The sequence below is a fragment of the Lepidothrix coronata genome, unplaced genomic scaffold (assembly GCF_001604755.1).
Source record: "Lepidothrix coronata isolate B3197 unplaced genomic scaffold, Lepidothrix_coronata-1.0 Scaffold6, whole genome shotgun sequence".
In the NCBI taxonomy this organism is placed as follows: Eukaryota; Metazoa; Chordata; class Aves; order Passeriformes; family Pipridae; genus Lepidothrix; species Lepidothrix coronata.
Window position 1 is genome coordinate 1,141,031 of NW_016690186.1, and position 14,600 is coordinate 1,155,630.

Here is a 14,600-nt window from a genome sequence, read left to right on the forward strand (position 1 = left end):
TGGCCCTTTGGTGATGTGCTGTGTAAAATAGTAATCTCTATTGACTATTATAACATGTTTACCAGCATATTCACGCTGACCATGATGAGTGTTGATCGATACATTGCCGTGTGTCACCCTGTGAAGGCTCTGGACTTCCGTACACCTCTCAAAGCAAAGATAATCAACATCTGTATCTGGCTCTTGTCCTCATCTGTTGGTATATCTGCAATAGTTCTTGGAGGTACCAAAGTCAGAGAAGGTGAGTGTGAGCATTCGGAATTCAGTCTTTTTTTTCTCAGCTGACATAAAATATAGGTTCAAATACTTAAATTAATAAATAATAAATAATAAATAAATACTTAAATTAAACCTGGCTGATTCATTCTTCAAAAAGTATATATAATTTCCTGACATTTTGAAATATATTGTGGAACTTTACACTATGACATATAAATAATTTAAGCTCAGATGCCCTGGCCAACTAAAGAACAAAATGTCTGTTCTAGAATGAGACCATCAAGAACTACTACTAGACAGCAGGGGAAAATAATCAGGAATTTATTCACAGTTGACAAATCTAAAATCAGTTAAGTTGAAACCTGAAATGTGGGCTTAAGGTATTTTTTGTAGGTGTGAGAGCAGTTCTGATGAATTTTTAAGAGCAGAAACAAGAATTTTTGGGAGCTTATTATCACCAGCCATTTCACAGAATTTGAAGGCATGGTGAAGAAAGGAAAAGTCAGTAGCTGGAGAGAGAAAATCAAACTGAATTATATATGACAATATCTCAAATTCTTATTTAAGGAAGGATGGGAGTATACCTGGGGATGTGGAAAAGCTGAGAATTAGGATCAGTAGAGGAATTGGAAATTCAGACCATGGTAGGGAAGCAGCTACAAGAACATGGAGTCAATGAGATATGTATGCAGACCGTGTGTAGACTTTGCTTGAAATTTATAATCCATGAAGGACTGTGGATTTAGCCTCTATAGCTAATGACTCATTACAAAGCTGACTTGCTATGGGGTTAATTTGATTTTGAAATCCTCCTTGAGAAGGAAAGGGTAGAAGCATTTTCACACACATATACTTCATTCCCACCGGCATGACCACAGTGCAGTAGTACCTCAGTGTTTGCGAAAGGCTAGAGACTCCTAATGATGTCCTTGGGTTGGGATCATCCTGTTAATGGATGGCTTGATAAAACACAAGGCATGCATATTTATTTGGCTTGTTTGAGATGTAAACAATCTTTTGAAAAATTATTAATAATTTCCAAAATTAACAACATTTGCTATTTAGAAATGTTTCGCTCCTATCAAGCCAAATGGTAAAGTTTGTGTTAGGACACTGTTTTATCTGGCAGAGACAATAATGTTAAGCTGTTTGACATAGATCAAAGCAAAAAGGCATTTTGGTAACAGCTGCTCGAGGGCTGATAGATTTGGCTGAAGATATATAGATTTTGTTCTTGTTGTTGGTCTTCTGGTATGTAAGTGACAGGAGAGTCCTCAGGAAACTCTTCTTTCAGTCCTTTGAGGGATCAAGTGTCCTCGTCTGCAGTAATGTAATTCTTCTCCCTAGTAAAGTTTTGACAGGCTCTATAAAACAGTGTCTAGCTCAGGAAACATTAACTTCCAGACATATTTGGGAAGAATGATCGTCTTGCTGCACACGAGATCTCGAAGGCCATGGGACACTGACTCAGACAGGTGTTTTGTTGGAGCACACCTAACTAATAGAATGTTCCTGTCATTCACTGTCAACATCACATTTAGATCAAGGTGTGCTCTGAGGCCTGCAATGATTAAATGCCTTTTCCATGCCACGTGGCAGACAGCCCTTTTTTTTACTTATGAAACAGAGACTGGTAATACAGAGCTTAGCTGGGCTAAATGAGGTTGGAAATATTGGCAAATGCTTGTCAGCCACTACTGTTCATCCCTGCTTGTCTGATCTAAGGTCTCTCTTGAGCATTCAGTGTCAATTACCTTGTCTGGTGTGTTCATGAATTGCTCTGACAAATGTTGAAGGGATCCTCCCTTTGTCTGACAGCTGGAGCTTAGGATTCTATGTTATGTTGGCCAAAACAGTTGTGTTTATATGCTTCAGGGCCTCTTCTGGGTTCAGATTTAAGCAACAACTGAACATCAAATGTAAAGTGATTAAAGTTCCCCCACCGTGCTCAGTTAGTCCATTTTGTATCACAGTACGGAATTGCTCCCAGTTGTATCCTTTCAGATACATTTTTCCTGCAGAATAAATTTTACACATGTGTAAATTTTCTTTCCCTGTCCTTAATTTGTCCTTTCTGACAAATTGTTTAGATACAAAAAAAAAAGAAAAAAAAAAAAGGAAAAAAAAAGATATAAAATTAGAGGTACTTTTAGTATTTCCAGTAAGGGTATGAAGCTCTGTTTCAGTACAGAGGAGTACGGATGCCTGAAAGTGACACACTCAATGATATATCCAATACATATATTTCCTATGTTAAGATTAAGATTAATCTTAAATGGTAGCTTACTAAACACATTAAAACATATATTTACACTAAAATACCATCTAGAATGCAGTATTTTTCCTTATATATCAATGTATTTGAAATATTGGGCTTTCAGAGTTGAAAAAGTCAGTATGAAATCTTCTTACTATGTGACACTATCTGTAGTTTTGCACTTTTCAGGCAGTAAAAATAAAATATAAATTTGATTTTATTCTATTCCAATGTTCCAGAAAACTATCACGATATTGTGACAATAATGACAAGAATGTGTATTGCACTTGATATATGTAATGCTATGAATTACACGGAACCCATGACCTTATAATTTTGATAAATATATGAAATTATGTCAGAAGATCTATAAGAGGTCATTTCTCCTGGGAGTGGGTTTCAGTGAGTAGCTGGATGTGGTGCCCAGAGCAGTCACCCATGATCACGCTTGTTTTTATCAGGACCTGCACATCTGGATGCAGCTTTACTAGATAATATAGCTGCAACCTTATATTATTGCTGCAGCTAAGCTGTGATCTGCTACAAATAACAGTAATAATCAATGTGAAAACTTCTTTCAAGATGATTATTGACATTTCTAGAATAAAATTAAGTAAAAGCAACTACACTTATGAAAACCTAGATCACAAAGGATTTAAACAAATTGACTCAGTGTCAAGACCCTGTTAAGTCATACTTGTGTTGTCATCTTAGCATCCTGTATCAAGCTTGAAAAATATCTTTTCAGTTTTCATCTTTCAGAATCAACCATTAGTTATATTATTTAAAATAAAACCTCAAAATATTTAGCTTTTAGCTGTAAACTATTTCTATTTGAATATTTTAGTACTTAATATCACCCGGTAACAGTTTTCTGATATGTAATCAGGGAAATGTCTGTATGACACTACAATGATAATTTCTTCCCCTAGTTGTTTTTCAAAACAAATTCTCTGCAATATTGTTTTGATTTGTGAAACATTTCTATAGCAGGGAAATATGGCTTGATGGGTTTTTTTCTGACTAGTCCTGCTAGTGAAATTCCTGCTATCTGCTTGAGACAGATATAAAAAAAGTGGTGTGCAAGAGTATATTGAATCATTCCACCCTTAGATTTTATTCAGTAAAAGTCAATACGTAATGATTTATAGAGGAATAACAAATTCAATAGGGAAAATGATAAAAAAAATCTAAAAAACAATGCAGTGCTTTAGAGGGTAAAATCTAAGCTACAATTCAGAGTGAAAAATCCCTGTGTTACCTTGACTTGTCTTCAGTAGAGTTTAACTACTGAGAGTAGTTGTAAATTTACCCCTTCTCCTGCTTTTTCATTTATCTTATTGCTTGGTTTCCCTTATGTTTTATATGCTGGAAGGCTCCAATGAGGTCAGCAAGTGAAACCTCAAATATTGCATTGCTTAGATGCGGCCTGTCAGATGAAATATTTCTGTAACACAAAATCAAGTGACAGCCTGTGACTTTGAATTCTGGCATGGACAATCAGAACGAGAGTGGGCTCGTCTCAGTGGCCCAGATCTTGCAGTCTCTGCACACATTGCATTTTCAATGGCACGATCTGTAAAAAGAGTAGCTTCCTTTTGACTTCATGTGTGCACATATTTTATTTGCTCCTATTTGGCAGAAAAGAAGCTGTTGCCAGGAAATAAGTTTTTCTGAATGCAAACACATGTATTCTATTTGCGCTGAAGAAGGCACATGGGAAAAGATTATTACACAATTATCATATATTGGCAAAATCTTCTTACAATCAAAACCTCCTTCAGCTTCCACCGTTCATGATATCAAAAATCTGTCTTCACTTACTGAAAAAAACATACGTAGTCTGATAATAATGGTGAGATTTCTACTCCACTGAACATGGTACTCATTCTGGCTTTAAATCTCAGTGAGATTCAAATGAAAACATCTTTACAAATTTTTGTTTTTGTGATCTGCTTTTTTAGATCCTCCCATGGGAAACAAATTTTATACAATGTTATGAATTTTAAAAAGCCCCAAACTCTCTCAGTAATTTCTAGAGACGGCTGCATAAAACCAGTTTCAATGGTAACTGAAAGCTTTCCTTAGAGTGATTTAAAGATAACTGCATTTATTAATATCACATTACATGATAATAACTTCCTAGCTTATGCTATGACAATTACACTGTTTAGAATATCTAATAATAATGTAATTTTCTTCTTGCTTTCTTCATCCCAGATACTGCTAGCACAGAATGCTCCTTGCAATTTCCAGACAAAGATTACGTGTGGTGGGACCTCTTCATGAAAATCTGTGTCTTTGTCTTTGCATTTGTTATTCCAGTTCTCATTATAATTGTTTGCTATACTCTGATGATTCTGCGTCTTAAAAGCGTACGACTCCTCTCGGGGTCTCGAGAAAAAGATCGAAACCTGCGTCGCATCACCAGGTTGGTTCTTGTGGTTGTGGCAGTTTTTATTATCTGTTGGACTCCTATTCACATTTTCGTACTGGTTGAAGCACTAGGGGATGTGTCCCATAGTACTGCTGCTATATCCAGCTATTACTTCTGTATTGCTTTGGGTTACACCAACAGCAGCCTCAATCCAATCCTTTACGCATTTTTGGATGAAAACTTCAAGAGATGTTTCAAGGACTTCTGCTTCCCCCTTAAGATGAAGATGGACAGGCAGAACACCAGCAGAGTTAGAAACACTGTGCAGGACCCAGCTTATATGAGGGAAGCATGTGGGACAAACAAACCCGTATGACTAGTCGTGGAAATGTCATCTTACTGTCCTCAAGAGAGAGAGGAGTCCAATGACCTAGGACTGACGCAGATTACCACTGCAGTTTGAATTCAACTCATCCAGACATACATTTCTGGAATATTTCAGAAATCCTGCTAGTTTGAACTAAAGAAAGTTTATTATTGACAAATAAGAAACTCGTGAAAATAAGCTCAAGTGAAAAGGGCCTGGCTGATGGGCTGATGGTCAGGTTTTGGCAACATGTTTGCTGTACTTGAGCCAGTACTAAAACACACTTCTATGGAGAGAAGAGATAGTGTACCAGCTGATTCTAGATAAGAAAATTCTGGCTCTTCTCTTTACAATGCGTAACTTTATACTGAGCAACATTTAGTCATAAAATTGAGTTATGCCAGAAACTTCTGCCCCAACAGTTATTGATTCTAAAGTATGTAGTCTGACAACTTGATTTGTCATACTCTTTTATAGTGAAGAGTGTTTAGGTTTCTGCTGAACAATACCAGAGCTATAATCAATATTGTTCTCAGCTAAATGTCTGTAACCTTTGTCTGTGCTGTGGAAATCCAATTTAAGCATGATCTACCCACACACCAAAGTGATTTTATTGTGTCTGTGTACGGTAAAGAATTTTGGCATTTAAAAATATTGGGATTTAAGGAGAATTGTTAGCACATGTTTAATCATCTGTGTGTAATATTTTCTATGTGTGCTTTTCCAAAGTGATGGTTTCTTTATTGAGTCTGAATAATATAATATGCACTTTCAGAGTGTGTTTCAAACAAGAGACCAGAAAACTTCAAATGTTTCACTTGTTATAAAACTGATGAAAAGCCATGCTACATTCATTACATAGAAGAAACACTCTCATTCCGTTTTCAGTAAAGGGGACAAACAGACATACTTAAAAATAGTGCTGTAACTTGTTTTCCTGGATAATTTGTGAGCAGAATGAAATAAACATTTGATGAATTAGAAACTAGAGAAGTAGTACATGAACTAACTGGATTGATACAAAGGAAATTAAATATGACTAAATGCTTTAATGGCATTTGACTAAAATTTTCCTGTTTTATTGATGCTGACACATTTTCTTTGATACAGTCCTATGAATTCAGTTTTTGTCTCTGTTTTCCTGTGATGATGGAGATGTCAAGGCACAGCTACATAAGTTACTAGCTTGCTAAAGGTAAGCTTATGGTAAAATTGAGCCTAACTTTTATTTTTCCTGTTTCTGCTGTTGTTGAAGTTTGGAGCAATGCTCTCATTATCTTCAATGGAAGCAGATCTGATCACCAGACATAATCTTATTAACTTTGTTCTTTATATAAAATAATGAATAATTTGGGTGCCTTCATTCCATGGCAAATTTTCTCAGAAACACAATATGATTTGCTTCTATCAGACAGAAAATACTTTATGCACACCAGTATAAATCATGAGGTTCTTTTTTTTTGTCTTGTAGCTGGCAGTTCAGTTCCTGTAGAAGTGCTGTAGAAATTCAGCTTTCTGCAGAATTGTCACATATTTTATTGTTAATACAGTTGTATTGTTAATACAGTCTTGTTGTTAATACGGTCCCAAATATTTTTGATATCAGATTGATTAATGCAGTGCTCCTACATTCATCTTGCAGTACCAAACCAATGCTGAACAGTCAATGGTGTTCAGATACTTCCAGTGGTGCTGCTGTTTGGAGCAGAGCTGTGAAATTCAGTCTGTGGAATGCGGTACTTTAGAACCAGCCCCTCTAATGCAGTCATCTTTGTTATTGAAATATTCAAGATACCCCTTTCTGAACAAATCTAGCACTTTCTAATTGGTTTTACACAAGGAATGAATATTTGACCTGCTTGATTTACCTGGGGAAATGAATGATGCTCACACAACTGATTGAGTGAGCCTAACCTCCCGTTCTGTCCCTCTTTCTTTATGTTTTTTAACATGCATAGGCTTTTCTAAATTAAGTTCTGACATTTAAGTGGCCAAAAAAAGAAGTTTTAAGGTAAAAATTGAAAAGCCAAGGTATTTATCAAGTTAAGAGCAAGTAAAATGGGAAAGAACTGGACTCTAATGAATTATTTTCATTCAAAATAACCTGTGTTCTTGTTCACGATTTACCATTTGCATATGCATATCTGTGTTTCAATAGAGTTATTATTCTGCACATTATGTGCAGTGCTCTGCATTGTAATGAAAAATCAATGTTCTTAATTTGCAGAAAGAAGGTTTATAATAACATTTTTCCTGTGATAGTGTTTTAGTAAGGAGATCATTATCCCTATTATAGTGGGAGGAAAGTATGAGATCCTAGCAACTAGGCTTGAAAAGTTGTATAAGAATGTGTCCTAAAGGTTTATTTCTATCATCATAGAATCACAGAATCAACTAGGTTAGAAAAGACCTCTGAGATCATCAAGTTTGAGCCAATACTCAACCACCTTGTCAATTAGACCATGGCACTGAGTGCACATCCAGTCTTTTCTTAAACACCTCCAGGGACGATGACTCCAACACCTTCCTGGACTGCCCATCCCAATGCCCAATCACTCTTCCTGCAAAGAACTTCTTCCTAATGTCTAACTTAATCATGGAACATTGACAGCCAAGTTAGTCTGGCTGCAGCAGAAATGTGTCTTGGAAGTTTTCATGTCAAATTGAGAAGCTTACCACACGTCATTGAACAACAGAAGAAAATTGACCAAGATATTTTTAACACCTGAGAAAGTACATTAAAAACAGTACTATATCTTTGCTTGCAGAATCTGCTTCCAGATGATTAAATTTCCATTGTTTGTTCAGCAGTTTCAGACTGGAATGACTAACAGGCAAACCCAATTATGGGGCAGAGGTACATGCATGGTGACTTCAGAAACCTGTATTTGAACCTTGCAAAGCACTTCACTTTCTATGTAATTCTAGACAATTGACATGCCTTTGGTCTTGTGTAGCCACCTGTCTCTGGGAGGCAATGAGAGGTGAAGGCCGGGGTGGACCTGCCTGGCCCGGTTGTTGTAGGGCTGGGTAGGGGACGGGGCAGCAGGGACAGGCTGTGCTGCCTCACAGCATAGTAGGAGGAGGTCCTGGAGGAAGGCAACACGGGGCAGACACATGCAGGTAGCCTGGGAATCAGCTGTACTTGGTGCAAACAGTCTCCCCTCCCTTCTGTTTTGGACGTTCCAAAACTTCAATATTGAAAAAGTATGGTATGTGGTCATTTGATCTGCTTGTGGGCTTAAATTCAAATCAGCTAGTGTGGATAATTAATGTGTGTGTTCCCTGTTTGTTTTAATTCAGAAATCTTTCATGTGGAAAATACACCAGGTGTTCTGGTTCAGTGCTTTCGTCTCTGCTTTCAGGAGTAGAGCAGAAGAGCATTACTACACAGTTACTGAAGTTTGGAGATAAAGTTCTCCCCTGAAACCTCAGTCTTCTGCAGTGCACAGGTTAAAAATTAATTAAGGAGTGGAGGGCTATTTCAGATTCACCTCTCTCTCCTTAACATTTAAATTCTCTACAGCTGCCACTGTGCAACCCCTACAGATTGCAAAAGAACAATTAGGTGTTAAAAAACAAGGAACGCTATTCAAACCTCTGTTCCTGGAGATTTCACTCACTCTACACATTTCTCTTGCACCAAAATGAATAGCAGTGGTTTTGGTTATCTTTTTTTATTTTTCTTTTTAAAACATTGTTGAAAACCCCCAATGAAATCTGTGTGCGTCAAATGTTCTTCACTCTCCTTAGTGCTAAATATCTTCTACACTTAACTGCATTGCACACTATCATAGAACTAAGACTAGTATAAGATAGTTGAGGTGTTTCAAGGAAATATCTGACTCTTAAGTGTCATGGGGGAAAAATGATGTCATACAAACATCACGTTTATTTATCCTCTTTATACTCAGTAATAATTTAATAGGAAGTCTAGGGATAGATAAAGAATTTTTTCAAACAGATGTTTTTATTTGAATTTCATATTTTGCCAGGAAAAAGCAATGAGGTTTAGCTAGTAATTTCAGGATAGAGTATCACTCTTAACTTTTCAACTGTGACATTCAAGAGGATGTCCTAAAGGGAAAAGAAACTGCTTTCAAAAATGCAACAGTGCATACATTTTCTAGTAGATCTTGGATGTCTTATCTCACTTATGTCTTTAAACATCTCCACACACCCATATAACACTTCATTTTAAAGACTGGTTCTGTTAATGAATTCAAGGAAAGACATAGATAGTTAATTTGTTAAAATGAATCTTAGACTTAAAAAATGCAGATGTCAATGAAGTGATGCTATTTTACTGCAGATGAAAAAGCAGCCCATGAGGTGTTGCCTGATACCCAAAACTGCTTTTCAGGTTCAAAGAGCAAGTCCATTAAAAACGATTATCTCTTGGTAAACAGAACCTTCCCTAAAAACTCAGACCTCCTTAGCTCTGTCAAAGTGTGGTCAATGTAAACAGATCATTACTGAAATGATACATTTGCTTGTTAAAACAAGTTTGAAGGTCAGATTTCATACAAAAATGTTGAAATGCCACTTTTTCTTCTTGAAGCTGTTTTAATCAGCTAGAAAACTTCTCCATATATTAGCTTTTAGCACAACCCGTTGGTAGAAATTGGCTTTCTCTTAAGCAGTCTTGATCTTATAATAAGAATTTTTTGAGATACGGTGAACTGATGAATCAACTCAAGGAAAAGAAGGAAGTTGACCAAAGCCAATATATCTTACAGAACGATGAAGATCACTCAAAAAAAAAAAAAAAAGTAAGATACAGTTAATCTTTCTTTTTTATGTTCCTTTTATGGAAGATTGCAGATTTTTCTTCTTTTTTTTCTTCTTTTTTTCTCCTCCTCCCACTCCCCTCCATGTGGGACATTTTCAATAACAAATTATTCTGAACCAAAGCGCTGGTTTGAAAGCTGATTAGTGTTGTTCACTGATAAGGTTTGATTACTCATTATACACAGTAAAAACAGGCTCAATGGACACAGAAACGAGCATACCCTTGTTTCCCCTGTCCCTCTCCTTGCAGAAATGTGATATTTTTTAATTGCTAGAATTTTGTTCCATCTTTAAATACTTGTGATGCTGTCTGAAAGATAGCTGAAATGTATGAAAGGGTGAGACCAGCAGATGACAGAAAAATGATGCTCTAAAGCTGAGAAACTTCCAGTTTATTTAATGAGCAATATTTCAACATTCCCAGAAATTCAGAGGAAAATTGGAAAAAAAAAATTTATCCTGTGAAAGACAAAGGGAAAACTCACTGAAGTTTGTGTTTCTCTTGGTGCTGGTAAACTACTGTAGTCCTTGCAAAGAAGACAGTCAGGGTAATCATGCTTGGATTATTTTAATTGCTTATCAATTCTTAGTCAAACATAATCATTGTAAATCTGGTTGGGTTTTTTCCCCCTGGGGTATTTTCTTCAGAAAAAAATTTGATTCAGCAAAATTAATTGAGTTTATGATAATCTACCTAATCTGTCAAATAGATTAATTTTTCCTGGATAATATCAAATTGCTTCATTTTTAACTGTGTGTAGTACAATATAGTGAATACATCTATTCATTGCCAGAGTGATAGATTGAAAGATATTTCAACTGACTGAATCAAAATATTATAGCTTGTTTTGTTTTTTGGAAAATCCTGGAAATTTGACTTCTTGTCTTGATTCAGAAGTAAATGGAAACTTTCAGAATTTATCACAAATCAGTGATTTTTCTTGTTAAATATAGTCATTGTATTGCCTTTACCCCTCAGGAAAAGGATCTGGGTGCCAGGTGTGCAATAGCAGCAGCTGGAAGAAGAATATAGGGGAATGTGGGGAGGAGAAGACTTCTCTGAGTGGATAGTACCCTGCCTGCCTGTTTGGGCATAAAAACAGGGTGGCAGTGGCTGTATAATGCTGCCCAAAAAGCAGAGCTTACTGCACCGGTATCCCAGCTCTGTCAACCCAATAAACATGTAGGATGCAACCTTACATTGTGTGAATTTTTCACCTTGGGTTTCCATTAGCTAAATTCAGGTTACTAAGGAAGGGAGCACAGACAAAAACGGACATTGAGAGGGGATAAAGATGATCTGTCACCATAGCAGGAGAATAAAATAAAGCTTTTGAAATTGAAAACAAGTTGGAAAGTCATAAATAAAAGTACTTTTTTAGATATAGCATACGTAATTAGTACATGAAATTAAAGGCCCTGGCTCAGTCATAGTCAAAAAGAGTTATTTGTGCAGTTGAGTAAATATCTTAGGAGGATGAAACTATGTTTTCAACTATCATTTCAGACATTAAGACAACACCAAACTTACCAGGAATATAAAACAGATTCCGGGTATTTAGGACACAACGGGAATTAACAAGGGAAGCTGGTGTCCAGCTTTGTTCCAAAGTCCTGCTCAGCACAGCAGGGCATTTTGGTGGATGATGATCTGGGAAAGATACCAAGAAATTTTAGGCTGAACTCTAGTCTCTGATAGGAAGAGAACCTCATTATAAGAAGTATGTCTTCCCTAGGACTGAGAAACTACAATTTTAAAACAGAATCTAAAATGAGAGCTATTGCTCAGGAAAAGAGTAGCTGATGATGTACTTTGGTGTATGTGACAGGGCATTCTGTACCTGTAGAATAGTATACAAAGTTTATTTTAAGAACTAAAAAAAGATGGACATTTTCATAAAGTATATTTGGGAGAATGAAGAAATGCAACAATATTTCACCAACAAACTAATTTCAATATCTAATAATGTTTTCCTTATATGTTTGTGTTCTGAACTATATTCTGATCTATACACAACTTTTAAAAACTTTGTTACCATAATGACAATGCTTTATTATGTAGGAAAATATCTAATTGTGAAATATAACAGAGGTGAAAACCATGTTGTCCCCTTCAGTATCTACAACAGTGCTTTGCATATATGAATGGGGATAATTGATGAAGTATTTTCAAAACGTACGTGTTTTGTCCATATCTTCAAAATCAATGTAAATATTGGTCAAAAATTACTCATGTGACTGATAATAATGTAACTGCAAAAATAAACTCTTTCTTCCTTTCTGCTGCATTCTTACCACATGCAGACAGTAGAATATATTGCTCAGCATTACTAGATATCATACTTGATGAAAGTATCTCAGAAGCTGAAGTTTTTTTATTGTGGTTGTAAGAAAAATGCTAAGGCTGAAGCTTTCTCAGAAAGTATGTGCTTAGTTTTTTTTGTCTGTATGATTTACCATGTTTTCAGCCCTAATGAGAAATTATGGAGATGTTCCACCTGATGCCTCCTAGATGGCAATTTCATGGCTTTGAGCATGTCCTTGGAGTAGACCAGGACTGAGAGACAACTGATAATTAGAAAGCTAAGATTTAGCACTAGTTTCAGAATCTTCTGTTTATGTTAACATTTGGGATCTGAGTCTCTTTGCTTTGCTAGCAATGAAGAAAACATTATCTTTTTCTGAAGTGTAAACTTCTAAGCCAAGATGCAGCAGTTTTGATAATTCAGAGGTAAAATTGTATCTTTCTTCACAAATGATTGGCTGTGGTGGCAATGTTGTTTTGTAGCTGTCCAGAAACTAATGAGCTTTACCTGCCTCTTCAGATACCTGAGTGAGCTGCCTGATGGACAGCTTGGGAGTGTTTGCTGCATAAAGCACTGATGTGAAAGGCGGTAGTTATCTCAGACTGCAGATTTTCATCACTCAGTGAAAAGCGTTTTGACGTCCAAAAATCATCCAACTGTTTGGCTAATGCAAAAGAGATGGTGTGCAAGCACTGAGAGATGCTTGCTGGAGGGAAGGGGCTGAGCACAGGAGCTGCTTCACCTGCTGCCTTGGGTGAAACCTGTCACACTCTGTGTGCAAGGACTGCTCAGCTTTAGGTTACACCGCTGGTGTTTAACACCAGCTGGCAACAAAGTACTGTGCAGTCATTCTCTCACTGCTCACTCCTGCCCCTCCAAGGAACTTGTGGGTGGAGATAAGAACAGTTTAATAATGGAAACAAAGTAAAATATAATAATATTAATGCTAATACTAATCAAAATAAAAGAGAGAGAGAAAAACAAACCAACCAAGACACACAAGTGATGCCCAATACAATCGCTCACCACCTGCTGACTCATGTCCAGTCCATCCCATGCAGTGACTGGCTCCTCCTGGCAAACTCCCCCAGTTTATACAGAGAGCATAACATTCTATAGTATGGAATATCCCTTTGGCCAGTTCAGATCAGCTGTCTTGGCTGTGCTGCCTCCTGGCTTCTTGTGCACCTGCCTGCTGGCAGAGTATGGGAAACTGAAAAGACCTTGACTTGTGCTGATCACTATTGAGCAATGACTAAAACACCAGTGTGTTATCAACATTATTCTCATACTAAATCCAAAACACAGGATTGTACCAGCTGCTGGGAAGAAAATGAACTCTAACTCAACTGAAGCCAGGACAACCACTTCTGGAAGATAATCATAGAAGTAACCAGCCTGTTCATTCCACTTTCCCTTCAATTCTGATTTTAACTTGGCAGCAAATACAAGGTCTCCTATTCAGTTCCCAAATTTGATTATACCTATGACAATGTCTTAGATGGGCTTAGGAATCTTCAGAAGGGAAATACCCATCTCCTTCATAAGTAAACTAGCCCTGGAGCAGACTGATGGTTGTAGGGATCTAGGTTGCTACTTCCCTAATGGAAGGAATATCAAAATATCTGCTGCTTTGTAATCTACTGCAAAGTTGTAGCAAACTCTGTAATAAACTTTTTGGAGGTGTGTAGTGGGTTGACTCTGGCTGGATGTCAGGTACTCACTAAAGCCACTCTCTCACTCTGCCTCTGCAACTGGACAGAGGAGAGAAAAAAAACAGCTAAGGATTCACGAGTTAAGAGCTGAGAGAGGTCACTTACGGATTACCTTCATGGGCAAAACAGACTCAAAGTGGGGATAGTACTTAAATTTATTACTAACAGGATAAGAGCCAAAGAGTGAGAAATGAAAGAGTCTTAAAAACACCTTCCCCCCACACCTCCTTCCTTCCACGTTCTCCATCCTCCCCCCCAGCGGTGCAGGGGGACAGGGAATGGGGGTGACAGTCGGTTGTTGTTTCTGCCACTGCTCAGGGAGAGGAGTCCTTCCCCTGCTCCTGTGGGGTCCCTCCCACGGGAGACAGTCCTTGATGGATCTCTCTAGCGTGAGTCTATCTCTCGGGCAGCAGTTCTTCACAAACTGCTGTCCCGTGGGTTGTCGCGGTCCGAAAGGAGGGGGGGACAGGACACCAGGAAGGGTGCAAGCAGAATTCTTTATTCAGGCGTGTGTGTCCGATACTTAACCGTCCCGCCAGGGAAAAAGGGGCAGAACATAGGGTGGGCT

At 37.3% G+C, this 14,600-nt stretch overlaps 1 protein-coding gene across 1 annotated transcript in view; it reads left to right on the forward strand.

Moving 5' to 3' along the window:
• OPRK1 (opioid receptor kappa 1) overlaps window positions 1-6,199 on the forward strand; it is a 21,278-nt gene extending 15,079 nt beyond the window's left edge. The window contains exons 4-5 of the mRNA XM_017830803.1: window positions 1-241; window positions 4,697-6,199. The exon at window positions 1-241 is cut by the window's left edge and continues 1 nt beyond it. Coding sequence (XP_017686292.1) covers window positions 1-241; window positions 4,697-5,229 — 774 coding nt within the window. The 3' untranslated portion in view covers window positions 5,230-6,199. The remainder of the gene's footprint in view (window positions 242-4,696) is intronic.
• Window positions 6,200-14,600: the final 8,401 nt, after the last annotated feature.